The following is a 24,428-nucleotide window of genomic DNA, read 5'->3' on the forward strand; positions in this document are numbered from 1 at the left end:
GATTAACCATACCTGTAACTAGAAATAGCAATATACCTGCCTCTCCACATTCCAGATGTCTGTTTCTCCAATTCTTTACTCCTTTCTCAAGATATTAAGTACTAACAGAGTTTATTAAAATTGCAGGGCAACAGAGTATTAAGTATACTGCAGGAAGACTGCAGCCTCCAAATAATTAGATTATAAATACATGGATGAAGGAGTGAACTTGAACTGATTTTTTTTTTAATATCATTATTGTAGAATAATATACATAGTAACATAAGGATGGGTGTAATTTTCTTGTGTTTCTGAATCATGATCTGTCTATACAACAGTGTTACTGTCTAGACTATATTAGTAATTTATATTCTCAAAGAAACTTTAAATTCTGGCTGTTGTTTAAAATCGCGTGATTTAGTGTTAAGTCCTGCTAGAAAGAGAAATACAAAATTATCCTTCCTCTGTGCAAGCAATGTTATATAAAAGTACTCTAGGTAACAGTTACTTTAAAAAAAAAAATCCCCTAACCTAAAATGAACAGTCTAATGACTTGCAATTAAAACTAGTTAAGGCATTTTTTTTTCTATATCATTGTTATGAACCACTTTGTTTCTTTGTTATTTCAAGAGCCACCTTGTTAAGTCAGACATAAGATCCTTTACCTTATACCGATGGACAGAAGTTACAGATATTTGTAGGAGTATGTGAGAAATAGAGCATGTACTTAGAGGGTACTAGAATTGCTGCAATATTTTGTTTGTTTGCTGTGGTAACATTTCACTGGTTGTGCTTTGTTGACCTAATTTTTTATTCAATTTTGTATTTTAATTTTCTCCCTCCCCAAATTCAGAGGTTATAAACTACAGCACTTTTTGTAATTGATATTGTGTATACTGAGAAAATCCATGTGAAATACTTAGTTTGAAATGAAACATTAGTTATCTAAATGAAACGCTAGTTACCTACTGTGTAGGTACAGTAGTTAGTTAGTTACGCTAGTTACCTACTGTAGGTAACCTACAGGACTGAGATTATGAAAGATGCATACATAAAATTTTGGTTGTCGTGGTTCATTATGAACTTAATGCATTGTTTGTGCAGTGCCGTGGTTAAACACAGCATTTTGCAGGTTAAACACAGCATTTTGCGGGGCCTCTGGTGGTCTAGTGGTTAGGGTGCAGGACTCTCACCGCTGCGACCCGGGTTCGATTCCCGGCCCCCCGGGCAGATGGAGCTCGTTAGCCCTGTAAGGCAATCCATCTAAGAGAAGGTCACTCTAAACAAACCTACGTCCTGAGACCCTCACTGCCACTGTCCAAGCTTGCTCGGCCCCGGCAGATGAACCTCAGGATTAAAGGGTGGGCTCAGTTCAGCGCACGCTGGGTCTCACCTAAAAAATCCACTGCGCAGGCTCGAAGGGTTAATGACCTTTCCCAAATCTTCGCTCGCGAAGACTGGCCATTATTGCAGGTATGGTTTGTTGTTGGTATTTTTTTTTTTCCCCTGCGGTAAAGAAATTGACTTGCAAAGTCAAGTACAATTTCATGGAATCTGCAGCTAAGTAGTATGTGGTAGTCTGCAAGACTGCAAGACTTTATTTCATCATGCGGCAGGTACACGTGTTGCCTAAAATCGAAGAAATAATTCTCTGGACAATGTTAGTATAGAAGGGTAAAAACCAGCCCTTTAATAAGATGTCTTAGGTGCACAAAGATGGCATATGCACCCCCCTCACACACACACGACTTTTAGAAAATAAAAATATCATCTAATTATAATATCTAACTATTACCTCATGGAGATATACCCAGCCCAAAAATTGTTTGCCCCCAGGACCTCTCCACAGGCACGTCTCCCAGAACTGGATCGGTGGTCCCAAAAAACCAATACTTCATCCCACCTTCATCTTCATCAACTCCCTCTGTCCTGCTTGGACCATTTTCCAGAGTTCTGGGCCCTCTTGGGTAGTTTTGGCTAAGGTTATATCAAGGAATGTGCTTATTATGTTCTTTAGGTACATCTACAGATTGCATGTTCTTGCTAGAATCTTTCTCCTTTGAAATCCTTGAGAAGAACACTAAACAATATTTCGAGAATTTGGTGCGAAGCATGTGAAAGGGTGATTTGTTACCACCATTATAAAGTGGTATTAAAATTCGGTGTACTAGGATCTTGAGATCTTAAGGATCTTAAGGCATCACATGAAGAAAAAAATGAATTATGAGCAAAGAAATAATAGCACATTCTTATTTGGTAGTTTTCTGCATATTTATAAGAGAGGAAGACAGATGTTAAAATAAGCAAAAATAAAACAGGTAAGGAGTAAATTTTGAATGGAAATAATTATCCCAGTGTTTCAAGAGAAACATTAAATCTCCTTTTAGCACTGCTGTCCTCATTCTCTGAAGAAGAAGACACAATTTAATTTTATCGTGTAGATAAAGCCAGCAGGTTAAATAAATGTTTATAGGTGCAGAATCTTTTTCCTGGAATATTAGTGTTGTGTGTGTTTAAAGTACTTTAGTATATAGTTGATAGCTCAGGCTGTTGGTAGACTACTGTGGATTGAAAGATTTATAAAAAAATGTCTTAATTTGTTTTCTGTTTTTCTAATCAGGACTGGATATCTCTTTGGTCTTTGCCTTATGATAACAGTGAAGAACAAGTTCTCTCTCATCTAGGTCTGGCATGGCTGGTTCCTTTATGGGTAGATAGAGACCCTGAGGTTAGTTAATGCAATATTAAGTTCATATCTTATTTTGACCCTTAAACATTTGGAAAACTTTGCTTCATTAATTTAATATTGAAACTGCTGGTTTGAATTATTAAATATGTTACTGGCTGGAGCCTAAATAACAGTAATAATACAGTAGAGAGAGTGTTTCCAATAAACATCATCTGAGAAATCCTTTCCTACATCATCTATGCTTTCTTTAGTCGTTCATAGTCATGATTCATAAGCAGTTTTCATTGACATTGCTGTTACTTAGCTACAAAGCAGAAACATTTATATGAACTAAAGATTTAGAGCAAATGTATTTGATGCAAATCTGTTAAATTTTATGAATTTGCTAAATGGAACTATTCGCAAGGGGTAAAATATGAAGAATATTAAAGATTATTTTATACATTTTTGAATACTTAATATACTTTAATTTTGTCGTTTTGCATACACATAGTTGTGATTATGAGTATAGAGCTAGAGAAATACGGGAAAAGAGGTTGTTCCTTTTTTAAATGATTCCCTTAAGCTCCAGATTCAGCTGATACAACTTAATAATAAAAAAAAAGTGTTGCTTATTGTCATAAGAAATATCACTTTGTGTTCTGTTTATATGTACTAGGTCAGATTTACAGCACTTGGAATAGGATCAGCTCTTACATCTCTTGAAGTAGGATGTATTGCTTTAGCAGAAAGTTGCCAGAATATTTCAGGAGGCCTGTGGGGAACAGTGATAAACATCCTTCTGGATCAATCTGAATGTAGCATGGTACGCAGGGAGGTATGTTTCTTGTGTCCTGCTGTTGTAGATTGGCAAGTTCTCTTTCATTATTGAAAAAAAAACTTTTTTTTGCTCTATATATCTATTATCTGATGCTGCACAACACCTGCTGCTTTAAAAGTTAAACACTACCTGATTAAAATAAATGTTTAGCTTCTTATTTAGAATTACTCAAGAAGGAACAAATACAGATTACTTGTTTAAAAAACAGAAATGATCTAAACAATACAGGTGAACACATAAAAACTCCTAAGGCTTACTCAGGCAGATAAATAGGTTGCTAAAGCATAACTAATTAGCCCAGATTTTAATGGCTGCTTTGTTCCATTTATGAATGCTTTGGTACAAACTTATCACCTGATCTGCAGTAAATATCTCTGTTCATTGCAGACTTGAAGTAATCTAATTTGTCTAAGCACTAAGGTTTATTTGTGAGAACTGAAAGTTTGTACTCTGGTAGAACAGCACATAGAACTATATAATGATGTATTTAAACTCTGTACACTTTATTTGCAGCTTTATATCATCTCTGTTAGAAGGTTTTTCTTCTACTCCAATCAGTAAGAAATAAAAACTGACAAACTCAGTAAGCTTGTTTTTTTTCCCAGTTCTATTGCTCAACTAATTACATTTTCCAAAGTAATATTTGAATTTTTATGTGCAAAATGCCTTGGAGAATTATTCATTATTTTATTTAACTTCCAAAATATTGTCTCTCAATTATAGTCTCTTAAGAGTCAGATTATTGTCAAAAGATTGACAAAATATAAAAGAGGGAATTTCAACTCACACACAGATATGTGAAATTAGAGAAACAAACATGCCATGTATTTAGAAAGGAAAATATTTGAAACATATCTGTGTGTCCTAGTGTTCCAATTATTTTATAATAATTAAAAAAACTTCAGAAACATGAAGCTAATAGAGGGAGTGATCATAAACAATTATCTAGGTTTTCCTGTTCAGGAATTTTTTCCCTAGTACTTCATGTTATGTAATGCTGTTCAATAGCATTGACTACTGGAACAGTGATGAAAGTACTTAATAAAAAGGTAATTTCTTTCCTAGTGATTTCTGTTCCGTCTTTTCCTTGTCTTTTTTTCTTACCAGCCTGCTCTTGTGTCATGCCCTAATGACGTGTTGTAGATGAAGTTTGAGGGCATTTAAGTTGCATCCTTCTAATTATTTTTTCCCAACATGAACGTGAGAATTTGTTGTGTTTCAACATACGTCTAAAGCAATGGAATAATAATGTAGGCTGTACTATTCAATCTCATGTGGATTTTTTGAACTGTGATAACTAGATGGCAATATTGATGCTTTAATTTCTTTCAGGCTGCTTTTATTCTGCAAAATCTCCTTGTGATTCCAATTCCTACAGAAGACATGAAAGATTGTATTTGGCAAGTGAGTGACTAGTACATTTGATGAGAAAGGTCATAGTATCACAGAGACATGACATTTGATACGGAAACTTGTGTCAGCATACCTATGAAATATAAACTTAAAAAAATTTACATGTTGAAGGTTGCATTTTGGAAAGAAAAATAAATGAATAGACACACTTATTTCAAACTTCCAGCAAACTCAATAAAACAACAAAATTTAGTTTGTGTATATGCTGCATTTAATGAATACTGTATCTTTAGGCTCCTAGGAAATTGCCTTACAGATATGGTATCATTAATGTTTTAGGATAGAAATTGATCATTTATTTACACTTGGGACGTGGGTAAAACATGATTTGAATGGTATGAGGAAATTCTGAGAATGTCATGTTCATAAAATGTTTTGAAAGAAAGATGAAACAGTTTGTTACTTAGGTCAATTTGAATGCTTCTCATAGACATAACGCTTTGCTCAAAGCAGGCTGAAGTAGAGCAGGTTGCTCGGGGCTATGTCTAGTTGAATTTTGAGTCTCTCCAAGGTTGAAGACTCCACAACCTCTCTGGGTAACTTGTTCTAATGTTTGACTACCCTCAGATGGAAAAAAGTTTTTTATAATGTTTAAATGAAATTTCCTGTATTTCAGTTTTTCCTTCTTGCCTTTTCTCCTATTCATTGACCTATTCATTGGTCAACGAATACCAGTAAGAAGAGCCTGTCTCCCTTTACCTTCTCTTATCAGATATTTACACAAATAAGATCCCCTGGAGACTTTTCCAGTTCTGCTCTTAAGTCAGTCATCTCGTCTTACTTTCAACATGTCTGGTCCATTGTACGTACAGATATTTGGATCTTAGTACCCAATTTTTAAAATCTTAGTGCCTTGATGCCTGTGTACATACCTGTGCACGTTCCAGCTGTTTTACTAGGATAAATTACCTAGTAATTTAATTGATTAAATGATTAATTAAATTGATTAATTGATTAAATGCATTGAAAATCAATTATGCTATTTCTTGCAGAGTTGAATTTTACAGAATGTCTTTTCTTTACATGTGATCATAAAGGAAGATGTGAAAGCAATTTTACAAATCTGGTCCTTGTTTCAGTCTTATTATGTCTAATTTATCAATATAATTATTAATTGTTTAAATTCATAATAACAGGGGATTTACAAAGATGCAGCCATTGTTACTTGTCAATATAGACTTTATTAAAAGTTAGTTTTTTAGTCTTTTTTAAAAAAATTTCGATGACTATGGTGAGGTGACAAAAATTGAATCCAGATGCAAAATTCTGGATGAATTCCAGAGCGATCAAAAGAAGCTTTGAGTCAATCTGATTTTTATTAAGAACTGCAATTTAATGGAAATTACTCATCACTTAATAAGTGTTCATGCTGAAAAACATTATCAAACAACACTTTATGGTAACTGGTAAATTAAAACTGTTCAAAATACAAACAACAGTTAAAACTGTAAGATACCACCGGGATCAAATTTGATATTTCAGAGTTACTTTTTTCCCTTGAACTGAATGAGATGGTTTGTCTGCTTCCTTTAATGCAACCAAGTTTTGCTTTATTTTATTGGGAAATAAACTTGTATTCAGTGTAAATGGAGGGGTTTGGGGATAGCTTCTTGGACATAAATAGTGTTTTCAGATTACTTATTTTGAGTTGATCTAACTCTGCTCTTTCCTGACTACCAAAGAAAGTTTCTAATTAGCACTGACAATTTTTCTTTCCGTAATTTTAACTAGTTTCTCTTTGAACTTCTGCAAGATGCCTTCTAAAACGGCCTTGCAGAATATAATTGGTTTGAATTTTTCTCAGACTGAGTTCTTTTACCTTCTTTGCCCTTCTAATTTTTATGGTCAGTCTTAACCAGATTATGTGTAGCTTAATAAAGCTTCTTGTTTTCTTCTGTTATCATAGAAAACACTGAAGAAACACTGTAACAAAGGCAGTCAAATCAAACTTTGTTTGAAATAAGACTATGAAGTCATTATATTCAGGTATAAATCCAGTGCTCTAGGAAGTTTTCCCTGAAGTCAGTATTTAAAAAGAAATGACTGAAAAACCATGCTTCAAGGAGAATTTCTTTTGCTTTATCTCTTGTTTTCTAAATAAATCTTAAAACAGAACATTGGCATAGCTAGATGTGGTATGTCAGTGTAGTTGAGCAGGAGAACTTTCTCAAGATTTTTACTCTTATCTTCGTAAAAGCGTGCTCTTTTTTCTAAAGAAAACTTTTTCGTTGTTTGATATCTCTGAGTAGAATTAAATGAGAAATTAAAATTGTACTCTACTGATACTTATACTGTCTTAAAACCATTCATTTATAGCTTTTCATGGGTTTGCACTTAGTTCTTAGCACACTTCTCAGGAGCTAAATAGCTACTTCCATTTTGCTAAATCATGACAGGTTTTTTTTTTTTCAATATTATGACTTAGCTCAGCCTTAAAATTTGCATTTCATTTTTGGAATCTATATAGTTACAGCCTGTAAAACAGTGTACACACACATGCATAGTATTAGCCTTAACTAGGTTGGGGATTTTGACAGTTTATTTTATGTACAACATTTCTTTAATGAAATGATGTTTGTGAATTTCGTGTCTTCAGGGTCCTTGCGTACACGATGAAGAATCTGGCCTCTCTCAGACAGGAATACCTGCACTGAAGGCCCTTTTGTATCACTGCCAGTTCTATGAACATGTGAATCAGATGGCGAAACACTGTTACCTGGGATGTTACATGTTTGATTTGAATTCTTACAAGGAAGACAACCTCAACATAGAAAAAGGTGGTGTAACTGGTAAGCGATGTTAATGTAATCTTGTAGTATTTTAAACCTACTTAAATAACTTCTAGTTTTGAGTAACTTACCTCCAATAATTCTTAATCAAAATAGAACTGAAAATATATAAACCATGCACTTAAATATGTTCTGAAGTCAAATTATTGCTCTGAAGATTTAAGTAGGTAAGTCACTAGTTTAACATATCTCAGAAACAGTTCTGAGCTGTTACTTACACCTTCAAAAAGTTGTAAATGGAAAAGACGTAATTGGTTCTGCAGAACATTTTCTTGCAAAATACTAGGGGTAGAATACTTTTAACAATTGTCACTTTATGACATTCAGTACAATGAAAATTGAGGAAAAAGAAATATATGGACTATTTTTAAGATTCCTGTTCCTTATCGTGTTCAACTTCTAAGCTACATGAGTAGGAATGGACTCTAATATGTTGAATTTAGCTGCTTTCTAAAACATTGAGGTGTAATTTAATTCATACACTGATCAAATTTAATACTCAGTTTGGATTTATTTATTTTTAAACTGTATACCCTTGGAGTATCTCAGATCTAACTTTTATATTGACTAATTTTCTGAACAATATTTCTAAGACTCACTATGGTGCATTGTGGGAACACACATTCTTGTTCAAATATGTATTATAATCTTCAGTTTCTAAAGCTAGGGAATTTTTTCAGAGATGAATTAGTAAAAACTTTCAAGGGATGGACAATTAAATTAATAAGTTCTTTTTTTTGTTTTCTTTTTTGTGAGCCTGTTTCTGTGTTGCCATCTTTTAAGGCTGCAGATTTAAACAGCTCTTTTTAAGTCTGCTTCTGTAGATTTTTTCAATCCAACATGTTTCACTGCTTCCATGGTCCTCTCATTTGTGCCTTTTAGTAGTTCTCTTAGGTGATGTGATATCATATCTAAAAGCAACTCAAACTCTAGGATTGTACAACTTTTCAGTGAGCAATTGAGATACATTTTTTCAGGTCATTGAAAAGCAAAGACAGAAAATTTCTTTTCCAGGATCTTTGAAATAATCTATAGTATTTCAAGAATAAGAAACAAATTTTTTGTTTCTTTAAAAAGGAAGAACAGGATCTAAACTCATTTTTTTTTGTGTTTTTCCATATGTATTTTTCTCATATTTTTCAGGAATATAAAAAACTCCTCTACAAATTTATGTAAAAATAAAATGGTTAGTTCAGTTTAGTAATTAGTAAAGATACATATAGGACTTCTACTTTTGTGACATTTGCGCTCACAATCTGTGTAATCTAGTGCTTTATTCTTTGTTAGTTTCTTTTCTAAATATATGAAAGCTTCAAACCTTATTATTGACATATTTGTGCTATAAAATTGTTGTCACTTTTTATTCTGAAACAAATTTACAAAGTAATTGTGCCTTCATTATATTTATGAATATGGGTTCTCTGTAAACTACTTTCCTTAAAATGCGAATTTGAAGTTTTTGGAAGATAAGGACATCTGTTTATTATGTTTGTGCTATGAGATCCCAGTATCTTCAATGCTTTTGTACTATTGCATTTTAAATAAAACTAAATCTGAACTATTTCAAATAACTAAAGACTATGCAACTGCAGTTTGAGCTAAGTGTAGCTTTTTTCAAACTATTTTATATTGCACTGAAAATATTTTGTTTAATTTCTGTTTATTCAAGGAATTTAATGGATAAGAATTCACAGGTACAATGTATGATAACTTATGTTCTGAGATCCTCAGAAGGATAGCTGTAGTTGGCAGCTTTTTCATTGGAACAATTCTTTGAAAAGCTTGTTATGCTCTCTGCTGATCTTACATTAGTTTTGATTCTTATTTTTTTTTCTTACAGATTTTGACGATTCTCTTAATCTTTGGAAGGCTCCATCCACTCAAAGCAAATCTTCACATTCTCACTCAACATCTGAAACTATGGTAACTTGCAGAGTAATCTATTTATTTTAAATATAAAGTTGTTAGTGAAATGCTTTTAAGAAAATTAGCACGCTTACAAATCTTAAAAAAACTCTAGCCAAACACAAAACCTGAAATCAATCAGAAATTAGCCAAAGCTAATTGAAATTTACTCTAAAGTAACTTTAATATGCTGGAAAAACCTTTTATGGTTATTAACCTCAGCAAAAAATAAATAAGATAGCTTACCTTGACTAGCTAAATGCAGTGCTAAATTCTGTAGCTTCTCACAGCAAGACATATTCTATAGAGATTACTTTGTAATTGGTTTTATTGACAAAGTACAGACATCTCTATCTCTAGTTGTCATTTCTGCTGCTTTTATCCACACCGTCCTTTCAGTGTGAACTTGTGTTTAAATGACACAGCAACAGAACTGGATCAATCAAAACCACATAAGTACATTGGGTATTTTGGGTCATAATAAACTCTGGATTCCGAAAATACTTTTGTAGAATATAAAAGTGACACAAGTGTTTGCAAGACCCAAAATAGACATGAGAAACATAAAGCAGGTGGTTGCTTGAAAAATTTGTTTCTTACTAGGATGACTGGTGCAATAAAAGGCTGTAAACATGTGCCTAAAAAAATCCATTTTTTTAGTTTTATATTCAAAAATGTTTCATTTATGAATAACCATCCAATCTGTTGTGGAAGCCAGAATATCATCACTCTTTTCTGTTAAACAGATGCCCATGCTAATATAACAATGGCTGATAAATTGGAAGATCTTATCTTATTGGCTAAAATAGCTATGCCCCTGTGGAACATGATAAAAATAAAAACAGAAAAGCTAGTATTGAAGTTTTGTTTCAAAACATTTCACAAATATAATTTTCTTAATGTTTTCCTTCTCTATTATAAATGTATTGCAGTCTAGTACTGATACTGTTATCTGGCATGTTTTTAATAATTGAGGAAAAATTATACTCTAGTTTTAAGCAAAACTTTTTATTAATTTTATTAATAAATGTGATTTTCATTAATCTAAAACGCACCCCTCCCAACCCCTTTATTTAAACATAAATATTCAAATTTGAAGATTAAAATAAATAAAAGTGCATGTAAATTAGGAAGTATGTGCTATCATGATTGCTGATTAAAAATATTTGCATAAGAATCTCAGGTTTTTTAAAAGCGGTGCTTTCTGGATTTCTTTTACTGAATAAATTCAGTGCCACTTGCTTATAGGAGTGAAAGCTGAACAAATTTCATCTTGTTTTGTTCATGTTACTTGAAGGAAAAGTTAAATTTCAGCAATTCTTATCAGGGCTGGGTGTCTGATGTACTTAAAATTGTGCTTGAGTTTTATGAAGAATTGGAGAGTTCGTTACATTAAATTTCTTCAGTTTCAGTAGTTTAGAAAAATGAAAAGGGAATGAATAATTTTTAATCTACTGGATCAAATTAATATATTATATTTATATGCGTAAAGTAGCATCATAGTTTAACATAAAGGCTTAGTTCATCAATTCCATTCAACAGCTGGACAGCTAATTATTAAAAGTGGAAAGCACAGTGTAATACTAAGATACACTCATTTGTATCAGTCTTCCACATAAGGTAGACTTCACACTTGCTAAGGTTATAATCTTAAAGCTAGCCGTGAGAGTTTTATAAAAGTTTGTGTTTTGTTTTGTTTTCCTTCTTTCTCTGATACATATCAATATATCACACAAAGACTTTTGATTGTCATTTCTGAAAGTTAATTTGATTTGCATTCGTCCTTCTTGGACCTTTTCAGCAGCTGCAAACTCTTTTATTTTTTATATATTAACTAAGTTTCTTACCTTTAAAAAGTACCAGTGATGCCATGACAGATTGTAAGTTTTCAAGCTGGATGGCAAAATGCAGAGGTGTGATGTTCCAGTACCAGTATTTATTAGGAGAAAAAAATGGAGGAATGTAACTTTAACTGAGGCTAATTGCAAACTGTATTTCAGAGGGCAGTTAACTTGTGTGTGTCTAATAAAGTTAGGAAATACTTTTGAAAACTCAAACTTGTCCTGAAATCAGACATTTGTAATTTATTCCTATATAACTTCAAATTTTTGGCTTAAAGTGTGACACAAAGCTTTCATTTTTGATATATGAGTAAAAGAAATACATTTGTGAAGTCAACCAAAAGTTTGTAGAAGTTTGTTGTTAAAATTTGCGTGTTGCTGGCACCGGGACGATGTCGTTATTCCAAGCCCACAAGATGGCGTGCTTTCCCCATCACAGATGAAAGGAATCTGCAGGTCTTATGGGAAGGAAAACATGGTTTTTTGATGCGTGGTACAGCTTTTATGACAACAGCCACAAATAGCTGAGAACCAGCAATCTAACCAGGTTGAATTGTGTCTATTAGAAACTATTATCTGATATTTTAATATTAGAGAAAAAAGAACTGTTCTCAGTATGTTCATATCCATTCTTATTCCTAACACACTATTAGTTCTCTCTGCTTTCAGATTTCATATAATCAGTATATTTGAGCTGTCTAATATCAAGAGCTGATTTCACATTGGGTCATGTGACCTTAAGTGAAAATTGCATCTAAATTATTTTTTGGCTTCATCTTTTTTACTCCATCCCCTAATTTTCCCTCAAATTCACAAAAAGAAAAATAGAGAAAATTAGAAAGGGAGTCAGAGGTCTTATAGATACCATAGGTAAAATTTTGCTCATTTTATAAAGAGTTGCCGTGTGGGATGAAATCAATGATTCAACATCATGTATAAAGACAGTAACAGATTTGTCTGTACTCTGTTAACTCATATGCAGTGTATTTTGTGTCTTTAAGATCCCAGTGGATTATAGATTTTTCTCAACTTTGTCTTAATTTTTCTGTGAACTGGAATGTGGATAATGCAAAAAGTCCAATTCTGAGAAGATTAAAAATGTTGGTCTTTTATAGAATTAATAATTTAAACATTAACTCAGGTTATCATTACAGAAGGCAAATCCTTACTCTTATTTTAACCAATATTTGTTTTGTGTTTAGTATATATGATAAGAAACCACCAATCTGTATGGAGATACCAATTTGCTTCATACTGCATAAATATTCTAGGGTTGTTCTGTGCCTGGGACAGCTTAGGAAAATGAGCAGTTATTTAAAAACTTGAGCTAAAAATGGTGTGGGTTAAAGATCTACAGACATTTCCCAGATAGCTTTAAGTCATGCCTGTTCTTTTCTCTGAAATCTTGTTGCTATTTTATAAAAATGTGTACTTTATTTTCTGGAACCATGGTTACCAGAGCGCTATACTGTTAAGTGATTTAAACCTTTGAAAAGAGAACTGAATAGAATTAATCACTGCAAGCCTATTAAAGCAATGCCAGAGGGATTTTTGTACTAGAGGTTAAGAAAAGACTTTTTATTCCTATCTAGTAGATAAATGGCAAAACCCTCGCATTTCTCCTGTGTTTCCACTCTGACAATTTTTGTATTCTTTTGAATTAGTTCTAATCTGCAGTCGTCATCTCCCTCTCCACACACATGAACCTTTTCCCCTATTAAACCCTCTTCCAAAGTCTCACTGTTAAGCAACACAATGCCTCATTGCTTCCAGAAACAACATGGTGGCTGTAGTAAATATCCTTTACTAGGTAATATGTCCCAGACTCCCAGTTCATCCTTATCAAAGGTGATTTATAAAAGTGGTAATATCTTTTTTTTTCCTGGAAGTCAGAAGTGTGTGGAAACAACTTCATTGTGTTGCTGTGTGTTTTCTGTTAAGATAGCAGAAAATTTATGGTTTTAACCTATTTCCCACTGTGAAGCAATTACCAATAAATGTTCCATCAGTGCAGGAAGCTGATATTTTTCTAACCAGATAAAGCTTTTACTGGTTTCTTTTTTATTTATTTATTTAACATAACTAAGAACTTGTTTTTATTTCCTTGCCCAAAGTGTTTAAACAGTTGTAGAAGATAAAGAATTGTTGTGCAATGTAGCTGATACTATTTACTAATATGTGAAAGCTTGTATAGTTCATAATAATATCTGTAAGATGACTCTCAGTATAGTTATAATTCCTTTTAGGGCTTTACTTCTTTTGAAAGGACCATATGGACTGTTAAAAGCTATGTTTTGGGATATTACTATTTAAGGAAAAGAGTTACGATTTTTCTCACCTATGAGAATGCTTGGAATTGAATTATAGTGCTGAATAAATGCAGAATTTACCATGTGTCAAGCTCAATTGGTTTAATATAAAAAATGGATTTTAATAATTATTTAAATTAGCAAGCATAAAACTTTAAATACCTTATTTCAATAGGCAAACATGGTTTTTATTTGTATAATCAAAATAGAATTTGAATTTCAATTGCTGACTACAGTTAGCATTTTGCTAACAAGACAATTATTTAGCCAAGCATTGTCCTAGTATTTATGTGACCCAAGCTCTATGTGAATCCTGGGTTTTGGACACACCTCCCAAATTTTACTGTAGATTGTTTTCTGTGTTACAATAACCTCCTGGCTTTTTTGGGGGAACCACTGAGCAGGCTTGAGGAGAAAGATTCAAGACTGTAGGATGAATAATAGTGGGAGACCAGAGGAAAATGGGGGAGAGAAGGGAGTTAAAACACGCGGGTTAAAAGTAGGAAGGGAGTAATCTGTGATTTCCTTCTCTCCACCCTTTTTGTCAGTTAAGTCACTTTTTACATTTCCTTAGGTAAAAAAATATTCCAACTGTTATTCTAACAAAACTTAGAAGAAAAAAACCAAACCTCTGAAATATTTCAGTCTTCCTTAGAAAGCTCACTGTGAAGGAAAGTCTAATAACATTCTTCTTTGAGCTGTAACTGTGTTGGGATTTCATTGGGTTCCCCAGCATTCTGTATTCTTTGCACTGTAAAGTGACACGCTTCAAGAAAATTATCTGATGTGAATTGTCCATCTGGAAAATAAAAACCAGAAGTGAAAAGTGATTTGACATGATAGATACTTGTCCCATGCTCTGAAACAGGCCACAGGTCTTACTGTTAAAAAAGCACATCATTTAGCTGGAGACTCTAGATCTTCTGATCTAAAGCTTGTGGTTTTAAACAGAGTAGCAAGAGCGTTAAGAACTTTTGAAAGCATGCAAAATTCATAATGTGGATGATGTACAATTGGTAGGAGGAGCATGGTAGTAGTATAACCTTAAAGGTATCTACTGTCATGTGAATATCTCATGTCTTCATTATGAAATCAATAAATATAAAGATCACAGGATTAAGGTTAAGAGAAGTACCCAGAGTTAGAATGACTTTGCGACATCAACTCTGACTGATGACAAATGTGCTTGTGATATTTTTGTCTGAGTGTGTTCTGGTACAAACGGACAAGTGCTCATGTTCTCAGTAGAGCAAATAGTCCATGAAAAATTTGACTTTAAATGCTTCAGTAATGTCTTTCTATCTTTATCCAAATGTAGGTTGAGTCAATTATATGGATGAAAAAGAAGGATGAAGAGGAGGAATTTCCAGTGACATGGGCATTGATCAGTTTTTAACTGAAATGTTTCAGGCTGTTCATATTGCACATCTTTCAATAGTTTCAATTACTGGATGTTTGTTATATACACACATACACACAGTGGATGAAATTTAATCAAATTACTTTTGAACAGTAATACTTACACCGGTTTTTGTTTTATGAGTTTGTGGGTTATGGTGGGTTGTTCACTCGTTCCAAGCAAAGTATGAATAGAAGACTAGTCTATAAAAGCTGGACTCAGTTTCGTTTTCATGGCTTTCATAGATTCTGTCTGCATCACCATCATTGGGGAGTGTTACTGAGCTTCAGGCAACAGTTCCAACAAGTTCAACCAGTTTTATTCCTGAAGCTGTAGTTGATCGACTTATGGCACAAGGTAGGTCAAGCTTGAGTTGTGTATATAATGATGAATACAATGTATTAGCCTGCCCCTATTTCAGTATTTTCCATGCTATACATTTGTACAGCTTGCATATTGCTGGAACAATCATTGGTGCTTCCTGTGGTTGTTTTAGAAGACAAACATTAAAAACGTCCTCTAAAATGAAATAAGGTGAAATACATTTGACAGAAATAAGTGAAAATTGTTGGTATTGGTTGAAATATAACTCAAGATTTAGGTTCTATTCCTGGCATCTAGTCACTCTTTCAAAACAATCAATCGTGGTAAAGCTGTCATATACATACATGCACACATAAGTGCACACACACACACACACACACACACACACACAGAGATGTATATATAATTCTCTTTGTATGTAGAAAGATAAAAATTAATATAATGAAAAAAATAACATAAAATCATAGTAACATATAGAATCATGTATATAGAGAGAGCTATGTCAAATATAAAATACTTTTCTGTTAAGGAATGAGAATTTTTGTCTGTTCAAATTTATTGTTTGTCTTTAACAATTATTAGTGTGTGGTAGAGGGAACAGAACTATTCAGAACTATTTTCTGTGTCTGATTTCTTTGGGTTTGTTTTTTTTCATTCATTCCAGCATATACAGTTTAAATACAGAGAGAACTTGAATGTTTTATGAAAAATAAGAAGAAATTTGTTTTATGTAATTGCTGTAATTTAATCATCTGTGGTTTTTTTTTTTTGGTTTTTTTTTTTTTTGGTTTTTTTTTGTTTTTTTTTTTTGTTTGTTTTTGTTTTTTGTTTGTTTATTTCTCTCTGACTCTAGGTCAGAGTGATACAACCATCACAGAATCTCCAACTCAACATGCTTCTCCCATGTCTGCTGCTCTGTCTAAAAAGCGTGGTGTAGTCACACCTGCCCTTTTGTCAGCTGTTTGCAGCCTTCTTCACAATCTGCTTGTTGTCATGCCAAAAGATACTGGAATTGCTCTTCAGCAAGCACATTCACTAACAGCTCTCAGCAGGTATGAGATCAATAACTGTTAAGCTATAAACAGGGTGTAGCAATAGAGATTCAAATGAGATCTACTTGTGTTTCTTACCTCAACTGTTAAACATATTGATCACTTCTTGCTTCTGAGGTGTTTAGAAATGCGTTTTTTAAAAAATACAATCAACGAAAGAAAAGAATCATGATTATTTTTTTCACAGAATAGGTAGCCACATTGGTGATTCATTTTGTGGTGTCTGTCTTCTACAGGACAACTGTGTTCCTCTCATAATGTTCTAGGTTTTTGTCTAGATGACCATTTAGTCATCCCTTTTGGATGGGTAATTTTTAGTAAAGCAATACATAATATAGTCAGATATTTGGAATTGCAGATCATTTCAGTTGAATTGTATGAAATATTTTGAAGATGAGCCAAGAACTCTCACATTAAAAGAGAGTAAATAACACTCGCCAGATTTGGGAAAGTATGGATGATAAATCCTGGTGTTCTGCTTCTTTTGAAAGAAGGAACTACTTCAAAATAGTCTTCAAATTGTATTTCATGTTTCCACTTCTACCATAAAGAATTCTTTCATCTGTAGAAGGTGTTTGGGAGTCCTGAAGTGAAACATGAAAAATTAGTTCAGTTTTTTTGCAAAGGTTTTCAAGAGCTTTTGTAGTTGCTCTTCCTAGTGCAAATAATGGAAAAAATGAAACAAACCCAAACAAACAAAATCCCAGCAACTCTGGTTTGAATGAAGTTTATATTATATCAGAGGTGTTTATTCTTCTAGAGAAAAGAAAATAAGCAATCAAACAGAAACAATTGATTTTTGCCAGTACAGTAACAGCTATTGGAATTTATATTAGTCTAACTATTTTGAAACAACTTAACTGCTGTTATAGTTACTATTGCACTAGAGTTTCTTAAAATGGTGGGATTTACCAATAAGTGCTTCTTATTTTATTTTTACTGTTTATTTATATTGTTCTCTTCTATGGAAGGTTAAGTTAGTAGGATGTTTAACTGTTATCTGTATTTCTAACCAACTTTATTTTATTTTAGTCTAGTAAATGCTAATCTGGTTGAGAGATGTATCGTGGAACTGAAAGCTCCATTGGGTCATCCATGTCATAGAGAACATGTAAAAGCTCAGGTTAGACAAGCATTTACTTTCTAATTTTTTGAAGTTATGAAATTAATTATGTTAGCACAATCTATATCATTAACTTAGTCCAGACATGCTGCTATAGGCTACACTCATGTGAATCTCTGCACTTTTGTCAAGGCTTAAGTGAAAATAAACCATTTTATTCAACACAGAATAATTATTTTCTGTATTGAATAAAATGGTTTTATTTTATTCTGATGGTTCTAACTATGTTAGAACCATCAAACTGAAAATGAGTTGTGTTTTAAAAATATAAATTGAGTTTAGCCATTAAAGAAATTATATAATTTGTATGGTATTGAGGTACAAGCCAGGTGCAGTTACTGACACATACACTGCAACAAAACTGGCTGCTTTGCTTTGTCTCCGATCCTGCAGACACTTGGAAATTTTTCGAAGTTTTGATGTATGCAAACCATATAGGGCTACTGCTGATAGAACTACTTTTTTATCACATTTAGTTCTGTATATACAACATATAGAACATACTGTTTCATGGCACAGCACCCCTTTATAGCTTCTGCTGCTCTGTATTCAGATATACTTTGAAGAAAATTACTCCTGTAATTAAAGAAATGTGTTTTCGGCAGAAATCTTACGAGAATAAATAAATATGTCAGGAGTAATTTTTCCCGAAACTTCAAATTGAACTTCTGTTTTCAGGAAATATGCACGTATGTCTCAATATTAATGACCATTTTTATGTTTTTCTTTGTGAGCTTCCAAGGAATATGCTACTGTACATGTAGCGAGAGTCATAACTTTCTCACAGGAAACCTTTGTCACTAGAAAATTGGTTCCATGCGTGTGTTTCCAAACTAAGGATTCTCTTTCATCTTCAACAGTAAAAATTAAGAGAACACTTTTTTAATTTATGTCCTATTATTTATCTTAAAGTGACATATATTAACTCAAAATATTATGAATCAATTGACATAATGTGAATAAATTTAAAATAACGTGGAAGGTGTAAATATATGGCTTTATTTCATATTTTTCTATAAATATTTAACAGGTCATAATACTACTTCAATACTTGTCATCTGTGTCCAGGCTTCTAAAATCATGTTTGTTGGTGGACTCTCAGCTTGTAATCCAGAATGAACTGTTGAAACCTCTCTTGGAAAATACCTTCAGGATTCTCACCATACGCCCCAAAGATGGGTTAGGTAATGAAGTACTTTGTTTCCAGTATAACCAGATAGAGGCAGGTCTTCATTTATGGACCTCCTTCATGTAAATTGACACTTGCTGTCAGGCTTAGCTTTCCAGGTTTGTGCACATTTGTTAAATGCGTTGATTTTCTGTGTTGTCTTTGCAGATATTGAGTTAACATCTGTACTTCGTGAAACATGGGCAGACTGTTTCAGCCTTCTAGCTACGCTATTGTGGAAAAGTGGCCAGATATCTTTTCCATCTGTGACAGCAGCCCTTGCAAATCACTGTACAGCAGTAATTGGTAATGACTATTCCTGGATAGATTTTAACCTAGCAACTAATAAAACAAACAATAGAAAAGAGAGTCATTCCTGTTTAGATGCTATTAAGTAATGACCAGTGAGATATCCAGAATGAAAGCCAAATGTATCCAGAGCTTGACTGACTTGTTTTGTTAACTGAATTTTTATAACTCTTTCTAGTATCATCAGACAAACTTTTGAGCAGCCAGATAAATTCAGAAATTTTCTTTGCATGTGTGGGTTAGTGATTTTATTTGTAAACCTTTGTAAACTTATTTGTAAAGCCAAATGTGGTATTTGTGAAATGATCCATTAGCACTTTATTTTTCCCTATTTTTTTTTTTTTAGTATCTTGCATAAAATGAAAGCAAAGTTTTGGGGGGAGGTAAGAGACATAGGAATTCAAGATTATTATACAGGGGTTTATTTGTTTCTTGGTTTTTTAATTATTCTTACATTGGTTACTTGCATAGTCAGGCAAGATTCTGTGACATGTTTTAATATTGAGGTATGAGCATAGTCCAGACAAGCTTGTGATTTTAACCAGGTGCATGTTAAGTGATTTAATGAATCCAAATCCAGTTGTACATAAAGCAGCTGATAGATACTGTTGGTTTTATAATGTAAGCCGTTGAATAAAGTGAGGAGAGTTCAGAAAATTGTTGAACAAATGAGTGATTTGAGTGAAATGGAAATTACTTTTTTTGTTTTATAGTCAAATCAATGCAGAGCAATTAATTCATTCAAACCTTATAAAACTCAAACTTTTCTTTCTTAGATTTTTTTAAAGACTTACTAGATGCATAGAATTTGTAGTATTCCTTGTGCAGTGTATGGGTATTGCTGCCTCTTGGCTCACACACTTTATTTGATAAATCTTTCTGAGTTCCAAAGCACTCGAGCTTTATTCATAATGAAATGTAAAAATTTTTATTTTTTTGTTAAACCTTTCAGATACCATTTCCGATTGTATTCATCTGTCTACCACATATCCTGCTTTATATGTGGCTAGTTTACAGTTCCTCTCTGTCCTTTTGAATGAAGAAGGAAGAAGACAGCTCCAAGATAAACCACGCGTATGTCAGAATCCAACTATTAGCTTTCTTCTGGAGCACACTGAAGGATGCCAGGCATCAGTAACTCAACTTACTGAATTAATTATTCAGGTATTTGAAATTTGACATTTTAAAATACAAAATTTTTGCATTTTTGTATTTCATTAAAAAAGAATATGTAGTTACCTAATGAAAAATCAATTGTTTCCAGTTATAAACCAAGACATCTTTAATTTAAGACATCTATTACACTCATTTTTGAAATTCATGTAATAAGATAGAAGAATTGCAAAGAAGCAACTTCTAGGAAGTGCCTTGCAAGGCAATTATGCTGCAACAATATGGTGTGAAATCCTACACAGAGAAGATGATACATAGATAGAACATCTCTGGCCAAATGCCAATGCACTTTTTTCCCCAATTTTCCAAACATGTAATCATGTTTTTAAGGTTTGAGACATAGTTATTCCCATTAACAGCTGCCTTTGTAAAATTTTTTGAACAAAATGAATCATTAAGCCTTCTAATTCATTCCATGATAGCATAAGATCAGTGTTGTTGTATTTAATGTATTTTCTGACCTAGTTTTAAATTGACCAGGTAGCATATTTTTGCTAATTCTTGTAGGAACTTGTTGCACAGCATAATCTATATTGGTGACAAGATGGTTTTTTTCTTAGATACTTATTCTGAATGTTGTCTTGATAAATGTAATCTCACTATTCTTATTTATACTTCTATACACTACCCTAAAAGATTCATTTACCTCCTTTGTATTTGCATCCTTCACTTATTTATGAATTGTTAAAATGTCTTCCATTACTTAGTAATACACAAAGTTACATGTGCAGTTTGTCACTGTAACAATAATAGTGAGCCATGATTCAAAGTGTAGTGTTTGTCTGAAAGATGTACATTTCATATAATGCAGTTTATGATTTCTAATGTTCTGGACTCATTGTCTTGCAACTATTTTGTTTAATAAGTATCTCAGTACTATTTTGCTATGTAAAACATAATTTATTTGACATTTATTCATGCATATTAGATGGTGTGAACCAAAATAATGCTCTGTTAGTATAATTTCATCTCCTCTCTTCCTATGGGTGCTGAACTCTTGTGGAATAACCTTACTCCTACCAAGACTTGACCTGATCTAGCTAACATCTGTCACACACAGTGTGTTCTTTTGCTGCTGTGTTGCAGCACTGTGGCTCTATAGCCTCTAAACAGAGATTTCACAATGGATCTAGTAAAAACAGTTGTAGTCTAAATGTAAATTTCTTTTTTTGTTGGTTATAAATGCAGAACCCAGTCCATGCTTTGGTGCTTTAATTTGGTTCAGTTGTCCTTATCAGTGAGCTATTGGTTTTTTTTCAAATTATCAACTTTCTAGTCTTTATTCCTTGACCTTTTCACTCCTGGTTGCAGTGAACCCTTCAGTAAATGATAACCCTAGAGCATACACTGATATTTTATTGCATATTGAAATTTGAAAATTGTCTTAGGCCATTAATACATGATGTAAGTAGGGGTAAAATCTGTGAGGTACTCATAAGATTTCTGTCTGAAGTATAAAGTTTTTCTTAAGATGATGTATTTTTGGCTAACTTTAAAATATGTTTTTCTTTTTACTATGATCCAGCAACTGTTCTTATTTTACTGTATTCTTCTGATTACAATGCATGCAATTTGCCATTTTATTGGATGTCAGTATTGGCATGATATTTTAGAGAAAACTGATAGATGGAAAAAATTCTCTAGTGGATCATATATGAGGCACAGACAGCTCCTTGTCTTTCAGCTATCTTTTTATATGACTTCAGATAAATATTCTTTTGAAAACACCGAGATTATACTTATGTTATTAGAAAAGGTTTGATGCTTACAAAGACCTCACAAAAATAAGACAAACTACTATTTTTCAGTGTTTAGAAGAGTATCTAAAATAATTATCAGTGATATTTTTATTCTCAGGAATTTCACTGTATTTAATGTCTCTTCTTCATCATTGTGTTGAAGGAAAATGAGATTGCACTAAAGGCACATCAATGAATTGTCTGCAATAGCAGACCTTGAATATTAGGAAAAGTCTGGGCTGAGAACCTAGTTAGAATGTTAAGAAAAAAGTAAGAGGAGTGGGCTTGCAAGCAAAAGAAGAAAAATTTAATTTTAAAAAAAAATTTATTACAAAAAATAATGAAACACTTTAATGCAGACTGTCTATAAACATGAATATTTATAAAAAGAACTCCATATAGGAATGTAGTGATGAATCATCCAAATTAAAATGTAGACTATGACAACCTATTTATAGATATGACTACTATTTTAATATGGTCACTTCATTTCGGTAATGAAATTGCATTTTTTGTAGGTCTGTGAAAGAAAATCTTCAAAGGATGTGCTGAAAGAAGTTGCTACAAATGCACTGCTGTCTTTGTTAGCTGTCAGTAAAAATGCCCAGAAATGTGCTTTGGAAGGTGAGCATTTCAAAATGTACATTAAATGATTTGCGAATCAAATGCTCGCAGGTGTTTTACATATTATCTTTAAATCATAACAGTTTTTGTCAAAGCAAAAGACCTAGGTTTCAGTGGCAGGGTTTTTTTTCAGATTTTTATTATGAAATCTTTTTAATAGTTAGAAGTTTTCAGCTGCGAATAAAATATTATGTTATAGCCAGTCTAAAAACTTGTGGTGAAGTCACAGCTCTGTGTTAGCGTGAGAAGAGTCCCGTGAGCTTTTACCACTCCATGTTCATCCATTTGGAACTGTAGATTTTTTTATTGACAGTATCTTCCATTTCTTGTTTTACGCTATGCCAGTACTTTTGTAGGTGAAAGTATGGCCTGTGTTCTCAGTTCTGGCTGTACCTAGACAAAAAGAGATTTCTTTTTCTCAACTCTGTTCTTCCCTCCCTCTTTGTTTATTTAGTCCCGTTTTACAGTTTAAGTAGGACCTTCTTCCCTTGCTATGCATTATCTTTCATGCCTAAGTTTACAGTAGTAAACCAACTTCTAACCAAATGCTTTTTGTGCCCTCTGGAATGCAGCGGAGAGTACTTAATTTGCATTTCTCATGTATCATGCATTTAATACCTTCTGGTTAGTCCAAGTTCACTTTATCTTGGGTGCTTTCTTGTTCCTTATATCTCCCAGTTGGTTTTTTTTCTGCTTTTTAAACCTACACTACATTGAAGTAGATAGCCTAGACATATCTATTGAATGTCTGATCCCAATAGTAGCAGAAAACACTGAACTTGAAATCCTGTGCTTTCTGCTCTTTCTCAGTGTATTGGTGCTGTACTCAACCCTTACTTCAATCAGGGTCCTTCTTCTGTTGATGATCTACTAGATCATCGAAGATATGACTTCCTGTGAAGGCACTTCTACTGCAGGAAGTGCATCATGTTTTGTGCTTGAGAAGTCTTCAAGTCATCCTCGCTGTCATGCAACACAGATCTTAGAAAAAGAGGAATAAGACTTCTGGGATTCAAACCAATGTCCTTAAGACACCTGTAGCTCTAACATCATCTGTTCAGCTCTTAAGGACTACTTTAAGTTAAAAATGCAAAGTCTTGCACCTCAAACCACTTACAGCAGTAGAGGCTGACTGGAGAGCTGAAACAGGCCTGGTAGGCAGCAAGCTGAATGTGAGAAGACTTAACAGCATCCTGGGCTGTATTAACAGGAACACAGCCAGCAGATCAAAGGGAAAGGATTACCTTTCCTCTGCTTACCTCTTGTTACACTAAATCCAGAACAGTGCATCCAGTTTTGGCGTAGTACAAGAAATGTCAACAAACTGGAGTGAGTTCAGCAGAGCGCCACCAAGGTGATTGTGTCCACTTGTCCTTAGATGAAAGGCTGAAGGAACTATGTTCAACTTGGAGAAAATAAGGTTTTGGGAGGACATAATAGCGTTCTTCTCATACCTATGAGATTTTGAAGAAGATAGAGCCAGGTTTGTCACAGCAGTGCATGGTGAAGGAGGATGAGAGAGAATGGGCATAAATTGAAACTTGAGGGTCAGACTACCTGTAAGTAAACCTTTGAAGGCAGTAAAGCAGTGGCTAGACAAGTGCGCATTCTGTGTCTCTGGACATTGTCAAGACCCAACTGGATAAGGCTGCATCACCGTCATCACTGTGAAAAATTTCTTCCTCATATCTAGTCTAAGTCTGCTCTCTCATAATTTAATATAATTACCCCTTATCCTATTGCAACAGGCCCTGCTAAAATGTTTGTCCCCA

General features: G+C 33.3%; 1 protein-coding gene across 2 annotated transcripts in view; it reads left to right on the forward strand.

Moving 5' to 3' along the window:
* RTTN (rotatin) overlaps nt 1-24,428 on the forward strand; it is a 79,848-nt gene that overhangs the window by 39,753 nt on the left and 15,667 nt on the right. For both annotated transcript variants that reach the window (XM_017819593.1, XM_017819592.1), the window contains exons 30-41: nt 2,600-2,707; nt 3,327-3,485; nt 4,821-4,892; nt 7,498-7,690; nt 9,531-9,613; nt 15,390-15,501; nt 16,322-16,520; nt 17,553-17,643; nt 18,674-18,827; nt 18,980-19,117; nt 20,073-20,284; nt 22,551-22,656. In XM_017819593.1, the coding sequence (XP_017675082.1) occupies nt 2,600-2,707; nt 3,327-3,485; nt 4,821-4,892; nt 7,498-7,690; nt 9,531-9,613; nt 15,390-15,501; nt 16,322-16,520; nt 17,553-17,643; nt 18,674-18,827; nt 18,980-19,117; nt 20,073-20,284; nt 22,551-22,656 (1,627 nt within the window). The remainder of the gene's footprint in view (nt 1-2,599; nt 2,708-3,326; nt 3,486-4,820; nt 4,893-7,497; nt 7,691-9,530; nt 9,614-15,389; nt 15,502-16,321; nt 16,521-17,552; nt 17,644-18,673; nt 18,828-18,979; nt 19,118-20,072; nt 20,285-22,550; nt 22,657-24,428) is intronic.

Source organism: Lepidothrix coronata, unplaced genomic scaffold (genome assembly GCF_001604755.1).
Source record: "Lepidothrix coronata isolate B3197 unplaced genomic scaffold, Lepidothrix_coronata-1.0 Scaffold75, whole genome shotgun sequence".
Taxonomy (NCBI): domain Eukaryota; kingdom Metazoa; phylum Chordata; class Aves; order Passeriformes; family Pipridae; genus Lepidothrix; species Lepidothrix coronata.